The sequence below is a fragment of the Homalodisca vitripennis genome, chromosome 2, assembly GCF_021130785.1.
Source record: "Homalodisca vitripennis isolate AUS2020 chromosome 2, UT_GWSS_2.1, whole genome shotgun sequence".
NCBI classification, from domain to species: Eukaryota; Metazoa; Arthropoda; class Insecta; order Hemiptera; family Cicadellidae; genus Homalodisca; species Homalodisca vitripennis.
Window position 1 is genome coordinate 27,740,288 of NC_060208.1, and position 19,295 is coordinate 27,759,582.

The 19,295-nt window shown below is 31.5% G+C and overlaps 2 protein-coding genes across 2 annotated transcripts in view; both read right to left on the minus strand.

Moving 5' to 3' along the window:
* LOC124355570 overlaps window positions 1-19,295 on the minus strand; it is a 608,556-nt gene that overhangs the window by 151,928 nt on the left and 437,333 nt on the right. The gene's annotated exons all lie outside the window — the stretch shown is intronic.
* The window catches only part of LOC124353730 (collagen alpha-1(XVIII) chain-like), a 167,737-nt gene that overhangs the window by 15,903 nt on the left and 132,539 nt on the right, over window positions 1-19,295 (minus strand). The window contains exons 6-15 of the mRNA XM_046803711.1: window positions 16,756-16,905; window positions 16,549-16,657; window positions 14,115-14,201; window positions 12,268-12,383; window positions 11,931-12,158; window positions 7,238-7,375; window positions 5,723-5,792; window positions 4,615-4,686; window positions 3,406-3,497; window positions 1,480-1,572 (exon numbers count right to left, since the gene is read on the minus strand). Of these exons, the coding sequence (XP_046659667.1) occupies window positions 1,480-1,572; window positions 3,406-3,497; window positions 4,615-4,686; window positions 5,723-5,792; window positions 7,238-7,375; window positions 11,931-12,158; window positions 12,268-12,383; window positions 14,115-14,201; window positions 16,549-16,657; window positions 16,756-16,905 (1,155 nt within the window). The remainder of the gene's footprint in view (window positions 1-1,479; window positions 1,573-3,405; window positions 3,498-4,614; window positions 4,687-5,722; window positions 5,793-7,237; window positions 7,376-11,930; window positions 12,159-12,267; window positions 12,384-14,114; window positions 14,202-16,548; window positions 16,658-16,755; window positions 16,906-19,295) is intronic.

Consider the following 19,295-nt stretch of genomic DNA (forward strand, 5'->3'; position numbering starts at 1 on the left):
GTATAAATATTAGTTTTACTGAGACATAGTATTAGGCGTTTAATATATGATAAAATAGTACATTGTGTGAATAAAATTGAATAAAAGAAAGAAAGAATAATTAATAATATGTTTGAAAACATGCAAATATGCATTCTTTGATAAGTTTCTATAGCATACACATACCGTTGATATTAGCTCCAGTTAACCTTCCACTCAGTAGTGCAGCGTCTGGAATCTACCGCTGTCAGAGACTTCACTCCTGAAATCTGGAGTCATGTTTATGTGAAGACATAAAAAGTTCTGCTACGGGGAAACTCAAATTGAACCTCTTTGCATTGTTTTGTCATCAAAGACATCTAGATTTAAACGTATAGTGTAATATAGGTGATCAGGTACTTTCATTGTCTCACCAGGTGCACAATTGAGTGTGACAGATTTCAGACGCTGCACTATGGGGGGGGGGGGGGGGGGGGGGGGGGAGCAGGAGCTAAATTGTACATTCACACTTTATATAGTTTATATATAGTTATCCACTGTGATTGACTAGTTTCTATAATAATCAGTCAACATCAAAATAATATTGACATGCCTTAAACAAACCTTCTTCCAAGTCTACGTGCAAATTTCAAGTGATTTAATTTTTTTAATATACCTACCACGTTGATATATCCAACCATCAAGTTATTAAGAAAATATGTGCGGAATATCATTATTATTTTTGCACTATTAAAATCCATGAAAAACAAACCGTTCTACATAATAAAATTTCAGATTAATGAAGAAACCTAGTAGGATATCGCATTCGTGTATCCTTTAGAAACAATGTAATAATTCCGAACATTTCAAATCTGACTATTATAGTGTAAATAATATATGTATATCAGTATTAAATATACATCAATCTATCACCATTGCACACAAAAATCTTATTAAAATGTTATGAAAATTTTCGTAGGCATTTTATAGGAAGAGAACAAATGAAGCTTACCTATTTTGGCATACTGGCCAAATTAGACGTACAAGACCTGACTACAAATCCTTAACAAATCGTTTTCAAGTTCAGAAGATAGCCTCTAACTATCTACAACTAAATTGGTTTACATTAATAATAAAATTTGTATTACCATAAATTTTCCATGGAACAAGTTTTAACCTACGATTTCTCATAATAACATTTAACTTGAGCACTTGAATTAATACCAATCAATGTGAGTTCAGTCCAAATCCTTTATGTAATTAGAAGTGAACAATGATATTTAAAGTACGCTGGTAAATTTTTAACGAGAAATTATCATTTAGCTAACACTTTGATAAAAATACCCCACGTAACTTAAATGACATTTATTTCCACGTTTGCTACTATTTGTATGTATTATATTGGTATCACAAATGTTTTCTTAAAGAGGGTCGCCTCTCCTTTTCTTTTTTCTCCGACACGAGCAATTGAAAATCTTGTACTTTAATTTTCTACCGTTACTTTAATAGTAAAGCACTTACGGCGATATATTGCCACCCATGTCTCACTCTCACTAAGAGTGCCTCCTCGTCGATGATGTAGGCGAGGGTTCCCACAGGACTCACCAACGACATCTGTGAATGAAAACAACTTCAGTCGACTCACTAAGACGTCAGTGCCAGAAATCTCAGATATGTCTAATCGGGGAAATCCTACTTGTTATACCCTTAAGTCGTTACTTATACCTGTCATAATACCTTTGCACTCGAAGGCTTATTAAAGTACTGTAGAGTGTAGATACTAGTGCCAGTTCCAAACTTCTGTTAAAACTGTTAGTAATAAGACTAAACACACTTACCTAAGAGTTGCAGTGTACGTTTCGGATAGAGTTTACTGTAATAGAAACTAAAACATAGTTGTGTTTGCATATAATTATCTTCAAAAGAGTAACTACAGCTAAACATGTACAATAAATACCCATTTTAGAAACACGAGAGACCTAACCGTGGTAATAACATTTTATAAACTGTACATTCATTTATAGTTTATAACAGTATTTTAAAATAAATTTATTGCACCAATGGTGCATCTGCAAATAACACTCATCATGTAATCTATACCATGATAAAATTTTCATATACAGGGTGTTCAGCTAAAGTGTTCCAATACTTTGCAATTTTTCTCACAAGCAGGGAGCACCAAACTTGTCCCAGTTAAGAGGTGTCAGTTGTTTGTTGCTCCTGGCTTTTGCAAACGTATCTTTAAAGTGACCGTGCTCACTTATGCGTTGACGGATTTCGTTGGAAAAAGTACCGTTATAATTGTCATGGAATTTCTAAATATTTGGTATCTTGTAAAATTTGTATAACCTATTTAAAATAGCTGGTGCCTATCAAAATACGAAATCTTTTGGTATACGAAATCTTATAGGTATACCTATAAAGCGATCGTTCTCGCTTATGCTTTGACACATTTTTTGGAAAAAGTTATAGTTAGAATTTGTATAAAAATTAGTAAATGGTGAGTAGGCCTATTCTATGCATTTCTTATAACATACAGGATTTTTGTTATTTGACTTTAAACATTTTTAAACAAACGCCATTTTGAAACGGGTACAAGGAAATTGACAATATTTTATTTAAAAAAATATAACAAAAGTTTAATACAATTTCCAAGTTTCATCATATCTTTATCTCAACAGTTCAAAATATATAGTTTTTTTTAATAAAAACACATAGACAGATAGATGGAAAAATAAAGGATTTATGACATATTTATCTGTATAACAAAATCCCAAAGTATTGAAACACTTTTAATGAACACTATAATATTTATGTTATTATTTTCATTTTTTAAAGCTCCCCAAAACATATATATATAATGACACCATTGTGCATTTTAAAACTGGATATAGTTTCGGAAATCTCGGACAAACAGCTGTAACACAAAATGAGCTAACATTTCTTATAACCCTGTATATTTTGTATAGTTTATGTACTAAGGCTAAAACACACTAACTTATACTAACTTATATTTGAAGTATGCACTTTGGATAGAGTTAATCGTAATATAAACTAAAACATAGTTATGTGTAACTAAGTTCAAAGTATTAATTAATGCTACAACTTGTACAAAAAATATTCATTTTAGAAAGATGAGGAGACTTCCGTTGTAAGAACATTATTTAACTGTATATTCTAGTACAGTTTATACAAGTATTTAAACGTAAACATATTGTACCAATGGTGAATCTGAAAATCATGTAAGCTATACCTTCTTAAACTTTTCATATGTAATATTTACGTTATAATTTACATTTTCAAAGCACCTTTGTATACATTAAAACTGACTACTGTTTCGGAAATCTCATCAAAGACTCGAATGAAGAGAATATAAAAAGCAATAACACAAAAACGAGAAAACATTTCTTATAACACTTGTATAGTTTGTATAGTTTATACACTTACGCTAGACATGGCTGCTTTCGTTTTGAATGTGACTGCTCCTGGTACGACCTTGGTATCATTCAATTTGCTGTGGTATGAGGAGGTGGAAGGTTCTGTTAAACAATGTACAAATGTTTAATTTGTTTCATACTTCTAAAACAGTTATAGATATTAACTAAACCATAAAGGCATGTTACTAAGCCATGAAGTACTCTTTGTTTGTATATGCATGCTATGTTTGAATGAATGAGTTCATGATCAGGTTTAAAATCTAGTTAAGTAAGTATTAGCTTTTAATATTTGGCAAAAATTTAGGATTTATATGCAATACGTATAAACGTGCTAATGACCAATTGTTCTATGTAGTTTTTTTAATGATTTTGGATTATAAAATCTCAAATTTAACTCACGTTTTTAGCTACATTTATCATGCAATTTAAGGTTAAAATAGGAAAATATAATTATAGAGAGTTATAAATTTTACCTTTCCAAGTTGAACTATAAAAATGAGCTTGTTTTGGGATCAAAAATACATCAAACTTCTCATTTTTAAACAATAATACTTTTACATCTATAGCCCAGTAAAGCAACATAGATTTAACTTTATTCTTTTTCTTCACACATTTATGGTTAATATTAAGATGTTTCAAAAATGTGTCTGGAACGTAATAATAATATTGTGAATTTATGGTTTACTTAGATTTAATTTCAGTTACTCTCGATAAAATAACACACGTTTAGTGTGGTTTTATGGATTTTCGCTGGATAAAAGCACTCTTTGATAGGTGTGAGAAATTTTGTACTTCCCAATAGGTTTCCATACTTTCGAAATCGTTTAAAATATGTTACTCAAAAGAAAATGACTATTGGAAAAATAAAACTATTATGTACAAAATCGACAACACTGTTTATAATGTGTGTTTATGAGACAAACGGAGGCGGGAGTTATCTATTAATAACTTAAATCTTTACACGAGTTAAGAAACTATATTTCAATAAATCATTGTGTAATAATTAGATAAAGTTAAATCTCTAAGAGCTAGTTTAAGGATTACAAAGGTAACTGTGTTTTAAATACTTACTGTATAGTTTTAAATACTTACTGTATAGTTTTAAATACTTACTGTATAGTTTTAAATACTTACTGTATAGTTTTAAATACTTACTGTATAGTTTTGAAATACTTACTGTATAGTTTGAAATACTTACTGTATAGTTTTAAATACTTACTGTATAGTTTTTCTTCTTTCAGTTGCTTCAGCTCGTTCAGAGCTTTTAATTCTTCTAAACTGCTTAAGCGCTCTTGGTTTGCAGCGTGAAATATTACACATTTTTCAATAAAATAAAACTTACATTATAAGTACTTTGAAATATTTTTGAGTTGGATTACTGGTTTAGTTTCATATATATTCGATTTTTACAAAATTATTTTATTTCATTTTTAACTGTCATTAGCAGCACATTGACTTGCATTTGATTTATACGAATTTATCTCACTTAGAAATAGGGTGTAATACACAATCCTTTATTAGGTAACATCCCAAAATAACCTTTGTCCATTCGCTACCATTTAATCATAAATACCTATGCAGAAATATATCAAATACCTCAAAAGAGATTTATTGTTTATTCAAAGATATATAATCAAACAATCAACCACACGGAAACATCAAACGAATCATATCATTCTAATAAAAACTTACTCGTTGCTGATCACTGTTTTAAGTGAAGATCACGAAAATACCCCTCCCTTCTTGGTTATTCTGGGGTTTGAGAACAAAAGTTGGGAACACTAATTTTATAACTAGGCCTACAGTAAAATCGTATTGTATTTAAGTGCCACTTAAGTCACAATTGTATGAACATTTAAAGAAGCCTATCCCACCAGTTTTTTATGGAAGAGATCCAATTTCTTTCTGCCTACAACCTCTTTATTGTAATCGAAAATGGTTTACATCGGTTCCTTGGGTGTCTTCACTTCCGTCTGGCAAAATGTGACTTTTGATTACATTGTTCTTATGGAAAACTATGTTGAAATTCTTTAATAATTCTTCAACACATGTGAAGTTACTTTGTTGGATTGTTCTTTATTTAGCTTACCTTAAATATCATTTTAACAAAAAGCTAAATTTCAAATTACTTTTTACAGTGTTACTGATAAAATATAACTGATACTGGTATTACTGATAAAAAATATGATGGACGGATCATATATACAAAATTTTGAAGAGTAGATATGACTTTTAATCTTTTAGCTAACACAACTCCACAAGGCATGTTACTAGTCAAACATATACCAATAAGTACACACAGCATATGTTATCATTCTTAGCCTTACCTGATCTATCAAAAGACGATGTCTGCTTGTAAACATGCCTTCCTCTCTGGCCAACGACAGCTGCAGTACCCTGTTATATAAACAGTAATAAACGTTAACAAATTTTTTAATATAACGTGCGTTATGTTTAATTTTCAAGTTTTATTATTTTACGTCTGTGTAACAAATTTAGCTTTGTTATGCTATTCATAAATGGGAAAATATACATCAAATAATTCGACGTGGATAAAAATGCAATACCTCTCATTTTCTCTGAAATAGTACTGTAAATGTAAATAATCTTAAATAAAAATGTAACGTTATGCACATTAATACGTCTATTTATTCAATATATAAATGTACAGCCTCAAACAAGTTTTTAGGTTGCTTAAAAAGGAATTAATGATTGCCTTTAAGAAAAACATATTATAGAATACATTTTATTTAAAAGGAAATGCTGTTTTTGTATTTATCCTGTTATATTGATAAACAGCTATTTAACTTGATAAACTTGAAGCAGAACATATTTATTTACCGTCAAGGGATGAATTTTACAAATCAATGTATACGGATGTATTTTGTACTGATTTTCTGTATGAAATATAAAATTGAGAATCTTTTATTTCAGGCATTTATGATGACGTGTGAGCCTATAGTAGAATGAAATTTATATTAACCCTAGAATTAATCATTGACAACTATTCGTTTAATGTTTTCATTAGTTGAATTTATATGTACTTTTTAACTCTAATAATATTGTTAGTGGTTTCATAATAGATTTTGACAATTGTTGATGTATATTCTTTAATAAGTAGTGATATGCTTTCCAATATGTAAATCTCCAATTGACTCCATTTTGATCGTAAAATTGGTTTCTATATTAGGTAAAATATTAAACTGCTTTGCCATCAAACGCTACACATTATCTCACTAGATGGGGTGCGTTCAATTAATTACTTTGTAGGCTAAGCAAACTCTTACTTATTGTTATATAATTAAATTAGTGATCTTAATAATTGGAGCTTACGTATGCTTGTTACTATCAAAATTCAAAAAGTCAGGAATGAAATATTTTGAAACAAAAATTTCCAAGTGAAACAATAAAGTAAGTGTCTCTGACGCTTCATTCGCCACTACTTGCCTTTATGCATAAAATACGACATATACTTTAAAAAGACCTTTCATGAAATAAAACCATGAAACTTACTCTCTATATTAATTAACATATATTAATTAATTAATTATTATCTTCTTTATATTTTAAGGTTGGCGTTGTTTTTAAATTATGTATGCAAAATTGAGTAAAAATTAAAACAAGTATATAGTAAAATAATACTTAAGAATTAGAATATGTGTGAAATTTTACTAGAAAAGTAAATTAAATATATGAAAATCGTTTTAAGAATTTAACGTAAATAAAATGTAAAAGGGTATCTTTATTGACTCTCTGTCAAAATAATGATTCAGAGGTTGAACTAATTGAATTTATTATTTAATTGCAAAACGTTTTTCTTTTTAAAGTAGAATAAAACTTACTGGTTGGCCTGGTGGGCCTGGAGGACCAGGGGGACCCGGAACTGGAACATACCGAACCCCGCTCCCAGCTGGTAACCCTGGCACTCCTGGGGGTCCTGGGCTGCCGTCCCTCCCTGCTTCTCCCTTCTCTCCTTTCAACTGTCCAATGGGTTAAGAGAGGAATACTATTAACTGTGTACCTCGTTAGTTAGTTTATCGCGTAATTGAGTACGTACACATTGTATTGACTAATAAATAAGTAACACTTTTGTAATTTAACCCTCAGTCATATTGTAGTAATCATCGGAGAGACAAACTGGTTTTTGGTTCTAAGTAACCATTGATAAATATTTTACAAATAATTAGGTTACATAATAATAATAAGTTAAATATTCTTTCTTTAAAGTTTGTAATTGGCGATGAAGCATTTGAAAGGAAAATGGGATTTCGGACATTTATCATTGTTATATGTTACAAAATAACATAAATAATTTTTTCTTTGCTAGAATTCAGGTAATTTCGGGTATGTTTGAACCCTCTATTGCTCTTAGCCTCTTTCATCATTATATACTTCTATTTTTTCACATGCAGAGTAGGTTGGATTTAAATCTTCGAAACCTTGTGTTATACATTTTGTAACATATATCGATAGCATAAGTATGAAATCGTATGTTAAGTATAATTGTATAAACTGTAGGTAAATATAACGTTCTTCATGGTGTTGCAAGTGATCTTAATAGTGCAAAAATATCCGGTCATTCACATCAACGTTAAAAATTCATTACGGTACAAATCTTTTATTTTTAAATTTTATGTTATTACGGGTAAAATCAAAATCTTCCAGTAAAGTGGTTATTTTTTTCTTTCTATACCTGATGAAACAAAACTACATTTTTAAAGTTAGTTTTGTTTTGTCTGCACCGCCTCTGCACCGTCTGCACATAATCCAAATTCTTATCGTTACAGCTGTTGAATAGGTTGAATAGAGTGTGATAGAAATGTTTTTATTTTTCAAGTAAAGAATTTAGTTTTCCTACAAACTCTTTTATCTATTTTTGGTTGCGGGCTTTTAAAACAAAAAATATTAAATTTTTAAGGGTTATGAATATGTTTATAATTTTGGGAAAAATTCATTGCAGTTGAACTATTTTCATGTTGCATACTTCGTTAGTAGTATAAAAGCGTAGAAATAGAGGGTATTTTTAAACCTTTAAACTTGTTTTGTTTCGTCCGCCATTTTGAAATGACTAATAATAATTGAAAAAGATGTTTCAATATGTTTCTTCTTCAAAGGCATTAAGCCACATGGTATAGAGTTACGCTTCAACACTTTTAATAATATTAGTAGTATACAGTAATACTACGGGACACATTATTATTGTTAAATTTAAAATCTGTTACTTATAGTTCTCTTCTCTTTCAAACACAGTTGAACTCTAACATTAACTGTAGTTTAAATGTAAAAACCCTTTGTTGTTCAAAGACTTTGAAAATGAAGATCAATATTACGTAATCTTCCATTAATTTTTATTGCGCTCATTTTAACTAATTATATATTATTTGGAGGTAGGTACAATTTGAAGCGTTCTTATGCAGATTTATAATTATTGGTTCCACTGTTTTATTTAAAATGTTTAGAAAACGGTCTTATATCAAACCCCAATTATGTTGTTCGTCAAATATTTGGAAAGAGTGAAATATTGTTTTAAACAAACTTGGTTATAATGATTTTGTGAAATAGAGCCTAAAATGTGCTATATGTCATAGGTTTACATTTCAAAATTTTGAGATTTGCACCAGGGGCCTCTAGTTTGGGCATTTTTCGTACCTTAAATTAAGTACGCGTACAATTATTTTAGATATATTCCCTGTAAGTGATATTAGAGGTGTTGCATCCTGCATGTTTGTTACAAATCTAATTGTTTTCCAATGTACGTTTAGGACACCTTATTTATATAGGGTATATACTAACTAAACACCATGATGAAGGCCATATAATTATAATAATTATGCAGGAGCTGTAAAGTCTAAGGAATCGGACTCTTAGTCTGTGCTAGAGATAGTACAGTACTTATCACTCAATTCTTAAAATAAGAATCTTCCCCTTTCTTTGGTCGTTAAGTTCCCTACACAGAGAAATAGTCTTAGAGGAATGGGTAGAATAAACCTAAAAGAAGATTAGCCTCTTTATATAAAAAAGAACCATAAGGACCTACATTACGTCAATGAGATGCCCTGTAATTAGTATTTTCAGTTTATTATTGCGGCTGAGCGTCAAAGATAGTTGATCAACTAGGGCTCCCTGTTTTTTTTTTTGTTTACTAATTTCCCGTCATTTTCACCATTGGTTAACGCAGCAAACGTCAGTTTATTATTGATCAAATATTATACTATGTTCTAGAGCCACAAATATTTACGAAACATTATCATATAAACACTTTAAAGTTTAAATAATATTTACAGTTAAATGTCTTGTAAATGTAAGAAATAACAGTAATAGAAGGATAATTGGATTTCGGACATTTGCAATCGTCATGTAACAAAATGTACATAACTATTTTTTGAGAGTTGACATGTAACCTCTTTCTGAGTTATAACAAATGCAATGCGTGAACTTTCACTTAACATCTAGAAAGTGTAGCAATGTGTTTTGTAGTGAGAGTCATCTTCAATAACAATTTCGAAACAAAAAATTAATAGTAATATTGTCAAAATTATATATGGATTTCACATAATTTCGTTCTAAATAATATTGTAAGAGCACGAATTCATTGCATGTTACGAATTCAGTTATTCATTACGATGTTATTATGTATTACAGTTCCAAAGATAACAAGTCTATGTTTCAATTGTATAGCAAAAACTAAATGTCTATAACTACATTAAATAATATTATACGAAATAGCTGTTATTCCGCATGAAAAAACGCGACATTAGCCGGTTTTTTGTAGGAATAAAGTCAGTATTTTACAAAGTAGAGTTCGTTAAACACACGTAGATCTGATTAAACTTTTAAATCAACATGATATTTTTCTTGTCCCAGGTTTTCAAATAATGCAAACAATAGTTCTCCCAATCTAATATTGTATACTGCAATGATTCAACGTTTTACTTGATTTAACGTTTCATACTCTGGAGATCCAGTACTCATTTAAACGTCTGTTTTTAGCCTCAGTGCATATTCAACAACTGTTTTAGAAACTGGATCATTAGGATTTATAATATTGGAAATGTTTTCGTACTCTAAATTTAGATATCTTTTCTGGGCTTAATTATATCAGAATAATTCGTCACATTTCTTTTTCTATTTTGAAACGTTCAAGGAGACTACAAATTTATGTCCTAAACCCAATTAAGAAATTTTTACGAACATCCTTCCTTGGTCCGATTCATTTTTGAAGGTTAGTAAAGAAGTTGTCACAAAAGACTAATACTTGCAATTCACGTAATAAACCTAGATGCAGTATTTGTGGGTTGTTAATTAATTTTAAATATATGAAGTGGTGGAACGGAAAAAAATCACTAATATCCTATTAGAGGTAATATTGATCGCACCATACAAGACCTAATATACCCATTAACATATAAATTTTGTTCCATAGATTAAAGTGGTTGAACGTTTATCCCCTTATAATTAAGAACTAACAACTGAATGATCTTCGTTCGGAGCCCAAGTATATTTCATTCAGAAGGAAGAAAACTAACAGAGTGCAGATATGAAGGTTTCTTTAATTTTTTACCATTAGTTTTAAACATTATAAGGATAATTTAAAGCTCTATGATTTTTTACCGCATGACCTCCGTTTACAAACGTGCTCTAAACTACAGCAGCTAAGACAGAATTAATAGTAAAATATTTTATATTATTCTACCAGTTGTGGAAATTTTAACCTGAAGGTTAAAACATCTTGTAATCAGGCCAAAGAAAAATTGATGAAGATAAGGATACAAATGTTCTAAAGTAAGTAAACGAAAAATGAATCGAGTGACTGACTTTTTAAAATTAGTAAGCAAGTAAATTATCGTTAAATAATTATTTTAAAAACAAGTAAATTCCTATGTTTAAAGAGTGGGTTTTATAAATAGAAATAATGAAATAACTAAATATTTAAGCCAAATTTATATTTCAATTATTTATATTTAATTTTATATGAAATATAAATATATAATGAAATAACAGGAATTATTCTATACCATCGCATAATATGTTACTGAATAGCACTAACAATATTTAAACTATTTTGAACTATTTTAGGCTAGATTAGAGAGTTTCTAAACTAAATGAATTACGTACTTTTCAATGAAAAAACTTATGATGTAATATAACAGACCCAATGTTAGTTTAGAACTATAAGTAACCATATAGTCAAAAGTTTGCTTTGAAATTTTATCCAATTTTGTAATTATTACGGTACAATTATGAATATTTTTGGTACGAATTTTTGTATTGACTATGAAACTAACTTGAATCTCCTGAACGTGTTCAATCTCACAGTAACATAGATACATTAAGAGGTAACTATACTTCAGCCACGGTGATTACAGCTTAAATTAAACTAAATTTAAAAGTTAGGTTCTTAATGTCCATCTAAATTTTAACTATGACACATTTAACTATAACTGCCCATGTAAAGAGAGTAGAAACAATATTTTAAACACCAGCTACTAAACTTTCTGTCATTATTAAATGCAATACAATTATTATTTTACTCACCATGACCTCGCTGACGGAAGGTAGACCTGGAGGTCCCATAGGCCCTGGGCGTCCTCGCCGCCCTCTTCTGCCTGAGTCACCCTTCTCTCCTTTGATGGTGAGAAAGTCCAGTCCCTGGTCAGATACGATAGCTGGCCCTGGAGGTCCACGGTCCCCTTTCAAACCTTGGGGACCCGTCGCACCCACGGGACCCTGCTTACCCGGATCTCCCTTGGATCCTTCAGGCCCCTAATAAAATCAGATCTAGTTAGTTGGCCAAGTAGAATTTTTATAATAAAAAATGTAAAATATCCTATAAACACCTTAAATAGAATTTTTTGGCTTAGATTTTACTCACAGGAGGTCCTCTAGGGCCTGGAAGTCCAGGAGATCCTCTTGATCCTTCATCCCCTTTGTCACCATAAGAACCTTTTTCCCCTTTTTCACCCTTGTGACCAGGCTCTCCTCTAGCCACTGAAGAAAGAAATTAAAGGGAATATTATTTTTAGTTTTTCAGTTTAAGCATTTACCAAAATTTAAAACAAGTTTAACTTTGACTAAAAAAATAAGATTTCTGGTTAAAAGTGTTTAATGAAAAATTTTTCTAGTAGTTGTTGATATTTAGAAGTTAATACACGTATTATATCTAGACAGATATTGCACAGAACTGTAGATATGTATTTTAGCTAGACGGTTACTGTACAGTAGTTTAAACTTTGAATCACAAAAAGTACTTGCTCCGCCGGGAGTCGAACCCGGATCTCTCACTTGCCGGGTGAATGTGCTACCATTACACCACAGAGCGATTACTTTTTCCGATTCAATTATTTTGTATTTGGCCGTATCTGTCACATATGCGTTTAAATAGGCAAACTAACATATGGTCGGAAGACCAAATACCTGTCAAACGACTTTTTAAAATAATTGAATCGTATATATATATATACACACGCGCGCGCGCACACACACACACACACACACACACACACAACATATATATATATATATATATATATATATATATATATATATATATATATATTATACCTAATATTCAATGTGGAATAGTTTAACTACATGTACAGTTGCACAGTCACAGTGCCAGTAGCTGATGTTACTCAGTACGGAGACACAGTAAAGGTGTTAAATATATGTTGAAGCTATATGTGTTAAAACTATGTTGTTTATAATCATAAAGAGTTTTGGAAATTTTAGGTCAATATTTCAAATTTAAATATTGCGAAAAGTTTTTATTAAATTGGTATTCTCTGCATTTATTGCATTCTATGAGATATCCATTGTAATTTTGTAAAATCAGCTTTGATAAGGGGGTGTTACCCTAAAACTGCTATGTACTTTTCCCCTGTTAATATTAAGTCCGTAAACGGTTCCATACGTAAGACGTGTAGTCTAATATAGCGTACATCCACCTTATGGGCTACGAAGGCCCTTAATAACAGTTATTAGTTCAGTGTAATTGGTATTCAAACCGAAGGATCAATAGGACTTGAACACGTGGTCATGTATAAGAAAATATTTCGGCTCATAGGTGTTTCTTCTTGACATTACACGTGCAAAATAACTGTATTGGCTGAAATTTATTGCGGAAGGAGAATAAAAAATTTGAGCTCCTTTCTCCAGAATTGATCACCTCGGTAACGATTATAAATTTTTGCGGAAGTAGTTCATGTTTTATTTGTTTTATTTCAGTTTGCCCTAAGTTTTTCTACACCAGCTATCTACTATCTAGTACACTTAAATTTCTATTGTCTTCGTTTACTGGAAACTAAGGTGCTTCCAGACACCAACTTAACAGTAAAATCTTACTCATTCAAGTAGAATTTTATCCACATATAGAATAATGTTTCTGGTTGGATAAATCAATTCAATGCTCTAAGTATAAATAAAAAAAACATATTCTATGTAAAATATAAATATTTTGATAAACATTGGTTTATCATAGATGTGTTTGACAGGGTGCAAGGGCCAGCCGTGGATAAACAAATCGTGACGCTGTTAATTGTACATTGAAACTACCTAACCTAACCTAACCTAACCTAACGTAATGTAACCTAACCTACCTAACCTAATCTAACCTAATATAACGTAACTGATTACCATTAAAATCGAAAAAATAAGGTATCTCCCTTATAACATAAAGTTTTTTCAGAATACTATTTATATGAGAAGATACGTTTAATTAACCTTTTACGACGTTCCCATCTTCGTAGACAGTGTTTATTCCAGAACCGGAAGTGGAAGGTCCTGGCGGTCCTCGTGCACCAGGCTCACCTGGATATACATAACACAACTATGTAGTACTGACTGCTATCTGAACGATTAGATATACCAGTCCTATTTACAAAGATGACATTATTATGTTACACAAAGGATGGACCGCACTGTAGCATTGTAAACAACTAAGATTTATACACATCATACAAACTGTAAGATTATTTTATCACACTCATATATTCTCTTAATTTATAATAAAACTGTGTGTTGTGATTTAATCTATAATGTATGAATGGTTTTACCAATAATAATAAAATACCTTTTTAGACTAAATTAAAAATATTCTACAAAGCTGGAAAATATTTTTTGAATGTGAGTGCATTCCAGCTCAGTGCGCCATTTACATATGGTTTTTTTTTTTTAAGGAGAATCCGATCTCTTTTTATGCCTTTTTCTGCCCGTCCTCATGGGCCACTGGCCTGTGCGTGGATCTTATCAAACAGAATAAGGGGGAGAGTCGATACAGTACAAGGTCGATGGTACTGATAAAAAGTGCAACGGTCACAGACAGGATTCGAAACTGCGCTATCTCTAACTCAGACTCAAAGTCCAACGTCTTAGACCACTTGGCCATCGGCACTCCCAAGTGTCCATAATGACTGTAAAGATATAATGACCTATAATATGGTATTATAATATATATAAGTGGTAGTCTAACTATAAACTAAGAAACAGATAAAAGTATTATAAAAAAGAAAAACAATTAAAACATAATTATTCTATTTATTTATAAATACTTACTTATATAGCTTAATCTAATGTTACATAAAATCAATAAAATATATTAATAATAGTCATCATTTAAACATTCTGTAAGTTTAGCTCTATATACACTACATCCACCGATTTTAAAAATATAAATGAGAAATTAGTTTACAACTTCGAGCACTGAAGTTTGAAGCTTCTTCCATATTCACGTGAGCGATTTTGGATGCTTGATTGCAAAATATCATCCTGAAACAACAATCTCTCACTTTAGTACAGGGCTTCTCTGTATGGAAGGACCTTATAGATCTGAAATATAACACGATAACATCCTAAAGATGGCTTCCATTGTTAAAAGGTTAATAGTATCACGATAGACGACACGTGATCGAATAGTTTCAAGTTGAAAATGAAACAAATAGCACAATTTTGGTCTACGAATACAACCTACTTCGCTCCGAGTAATGCTATTCTCCATGCACAGGATAGTATTAGTAAAGGACGGAAGAAACCATCGATTACATTAGCTTAAGCATAGTGAATTCAGGTAACAGATTTTTATGTTTGTACAAGACTTGATCGCTGTCAACCTTACGCCGAGAATTCAAATTTGGTCACTCATCACCAAAATTCAACGTCAAGATCAATTAAAAACCCTCTATCTGTCCAGATAGGGTGGACCAAAATGAAAACAGTGTAATTGCCTGCACTGAGCCTTAAAGCCTTTGTGTACAGACGATTTACTGATCTCCTAATAATGTTAAATTTATACCAGCAATAGCCTTCCGTACCGCACTAGGCTTATATGACTAGTACAGCTAATAATTATCGGCATATAAATGAGCCATGAAACGTTTAATACTCTAAGGGAAGAGATGTGTACAGATTAAACAGAACAGGACCAAGCCAAATTCCCAGAGGCATACCTCGTGGTTTAATAAGAGAGGCGTATGTCTCACTCTCTACCTTTCTTACTTGGATTTTTCTCCAATATTTAATTTCACCTACTCAATAAAACCATAGAAATGGATTTTGATCTGCATCATTGCATGGCTGATAGAATTTAAAGGCTAAATTCTAACACTCCATCATTACAACAGAACTACATTTTCTCTTATCTTTCGCTTCAAACACAAAAATACAGGTGCTATGATTGTTACTAAAGCTAGTCTGAGTTTTAGGCAAGATGTTTCACCGACACATATGGTCTATCAGCTGACAAGCTACTATTTCTTTCCAAAATTTTGGATACTGCAGTTAATATTGAAATTGGTTTAGTTGATGAACGCTACAAGGGTTGGTTACTTAAATTATAAATTGACAATACTTTGTTTTCATGTCAGAGAGTGTTATTTATTTATCAGATGTAAAATGGCGTCTAAAGCATGGCATAAGGACTAACTAATAATCAATATGTTTTCATGGTCTGTTGAGAGCCTCAAATGTACTGCTAATTTCAGCAAAATATGCATTTATTACGTTTCAGTTTAGCTATATTACAAAATTGAACCCCTAATAGCAATTATACAAAATACTTTTTGGTAACTTCAACACAATGATAAAAGCATCTATGGTACTAAAAAATAATTTCAAAAAAAATAATAAAATGTTTCTAATACAAAATCAAAAGGATACACACCTTTTTGGCCTTTTATTCCAGATTTTCCATTTACACCAGGAAGTCCAGGAATACCGTCCATTCCTGGAACTCCTGGCTCACCTTTTACACCTTGAATTCCTACATAACCCTGTAGGACAAAGACTGCATTAGCACAAATAAAGCAATAAGTTGGAATTTAAAGAATTCACAAAAAATATTATTATAAATAATTATTCTGAGTCATACTTGATCTCCTTTGACTCCTTTGATTCCACTTTCTCCTTTGTCCCCGGGCAATCCCTGATCACCTTTGGTCCAAGAAACACCAGGACTTTGTGAACTCTCTTTCCATCCCAAACTTCTTGGCCGAGTGGAGGATAGATCTTGGTCTTCCTCCTGAAAATATAAAATGTAAATATAATTTTTTGCCAAAAAAAATAAAAGGGGAGTCGGATGGGCCTAACCCCGCAATGTTAATTTGATGAATTTTAGGTGCCATTATCTTAAAAACTATAAATGGTAGCCAGTTAATTATTTTTTTATTCTGCTCCTTGTACTTTTCTTAACATTTTGAATACAGGGTTATAAAAAATCTTTTCAGATAAATGTGTGACATTTTTTTTCTATTTATGCAAAAAATATCATAAAAAATTACAATTTACTCTGATGTATAAAATTAAGTACTGAACATAAGGCAATAATATGTATTCAAAATGTAGATAATTACTTAGGGAACAAATTAAAAAAAGAATCAACAGGCTACCTATAATAGTTCTTGAGAAAAGTTTACCTATCGAACAAAAAACATAGTTTTACAAAAAACGCATTTGAAGTTCATTGTAACCAACTCTATAAAAATACAAAAATAAACTACAGTTAATAGTGTCCAGGGGCATATGCTGGGTTATTTGGATCCTCTTCTTCCTCAAGCAACTCTTCCAGTCTTAATTTGGTTAATTTTGCCCTCTGCCGGCACTTCTTTTCTAATTCCTCGATGGCATTTTCTGCTTGTCGGATTCGGATCTCATCTTTCTGTTTCATTTGTCTGACCAAATTGTTGCCAGGCTTGTAACCTAATTGTTAAAGCTAAACATCTCACAATATTACCTTGATTGAAGCAAGCAACAGCCTCATATACACCTAGTTCAAGGGTTGACCTTAGCATAAATGTATTTTTAGGAAGTCGAGACCAAATTATGTTGTTGACGGATTCATTGGGGTTTTGTGTACCTCCGTGTAAACATGTCCTTAGAAGGTCTCACCCCTAAACATTGGTTTTATTTTGTCCATTACCACTTTAGGCAGGTGAAAATGATCTTTATGATCATAGGCCTCCTTATTGGCCATCGCTCTCTGGTACTTGCACGTCAAAATCTCTTTGCAATTCTTTAGAACAGCTATAAAAGAACTAACTATCAGAAAATCTTAAGGGAAGTATTTTCTGAAAAAGAATGAAACAGGGAATACAAAATCACAAAAAAACAATTTTCGGTAAAAAAAAAATGTTTGCCCATCCGAGTCCCCTTGGGTACGAGTATATAGAATTACCTCAAAGATCTTCATTCCACAAAAAGTGTACTGTACACTGGCTAGTTGATTAAATAATATGTTTCCGTGTACAATAGTTGAAACAACCTTTACTTTTCCTTTACACTGAAAATGGCATGACAGAAAACTAGGTCTCTGTGTTAGCATCTCTGTATTAGTCAGCTGTGTCTCTTGAAAGTTACAGATTTGCTTGCATTCACTATCAGTCCTGTTCTTCAAGGGATTGAGTGGAAATTTCTGCTTATAAATTATTATAAGGAGGAATTGGATGAGGTCAATTAAGAACTTTAGTTCGAGTAATGTACCTTCACTGGCTTTAACCATTTTCACAAGTTATTTGTTACCCAACGTTGATTTCAAAACTTCGGTGACATGTTTTAAATTCCTGTGAATTCTTATGAGGTGTAACTCTAAAGTGATCTAAAGTTGGAACTTTAATGATCATGTCAGGAATCAAAATAAGAGAAATTGCGTATTTATTTTATATATAATAACGTATTTTCTTTTGGTATTGATAACCTCATTTGAACGTCTGATTCTCATGAAATATATAAGTATAATGTGACTGATTCATGAGAGATTAATTATCTTTAAGTATATACATTCTTATCTCATTACTCAATTCGGATGTTTAAGTCTAATATATATACAACCGCATGTGTAACTGACTGACTGACTGACTCACGTATACTAATTCTAACCTACTTCCAGATGAGTTAGAGACTTGAAATTTGGTACACAGATAGCTTTCCACGTGTAACCACCAGGAAAATCCCGAAAAGTGAGAATTTTTCATTTTCAACCCCCTCAAAAAAATTCCCAAAAAATCGCGCATTCTTCACCCCTGCAGGCATTTTTTGTAAGCCCGATAGCGGGCGAACCGTTGGAGCTAGCTCGGATCTGACGGAAAATTCATGGTCAGGAATGAAGTGAACTACAAAAAAGGTCTAATGACTTTTTGCTCTATCTTCCATGGTTAAGCGACAAAACGCTCGAACATTTGAAATTCCAGAGATTTTTTCGATAAAAATAATGTTTCAAGCCCGATAGCGGCCGAACCGTTGGTCGTAGCTCAAATCTGATTGACCCATCAAATTAGCAAATTGCGCGATCTACAGAAAAGGTCCAGTAATCTTTTGCCCTATCTCGATTGGTTTGGCCGAAAAACGTGATTATGTACAATTTTGTTGTAACTTTTACGCGAAACTTTTGTTTTTGGGGTCGATAGCGGCGAAACC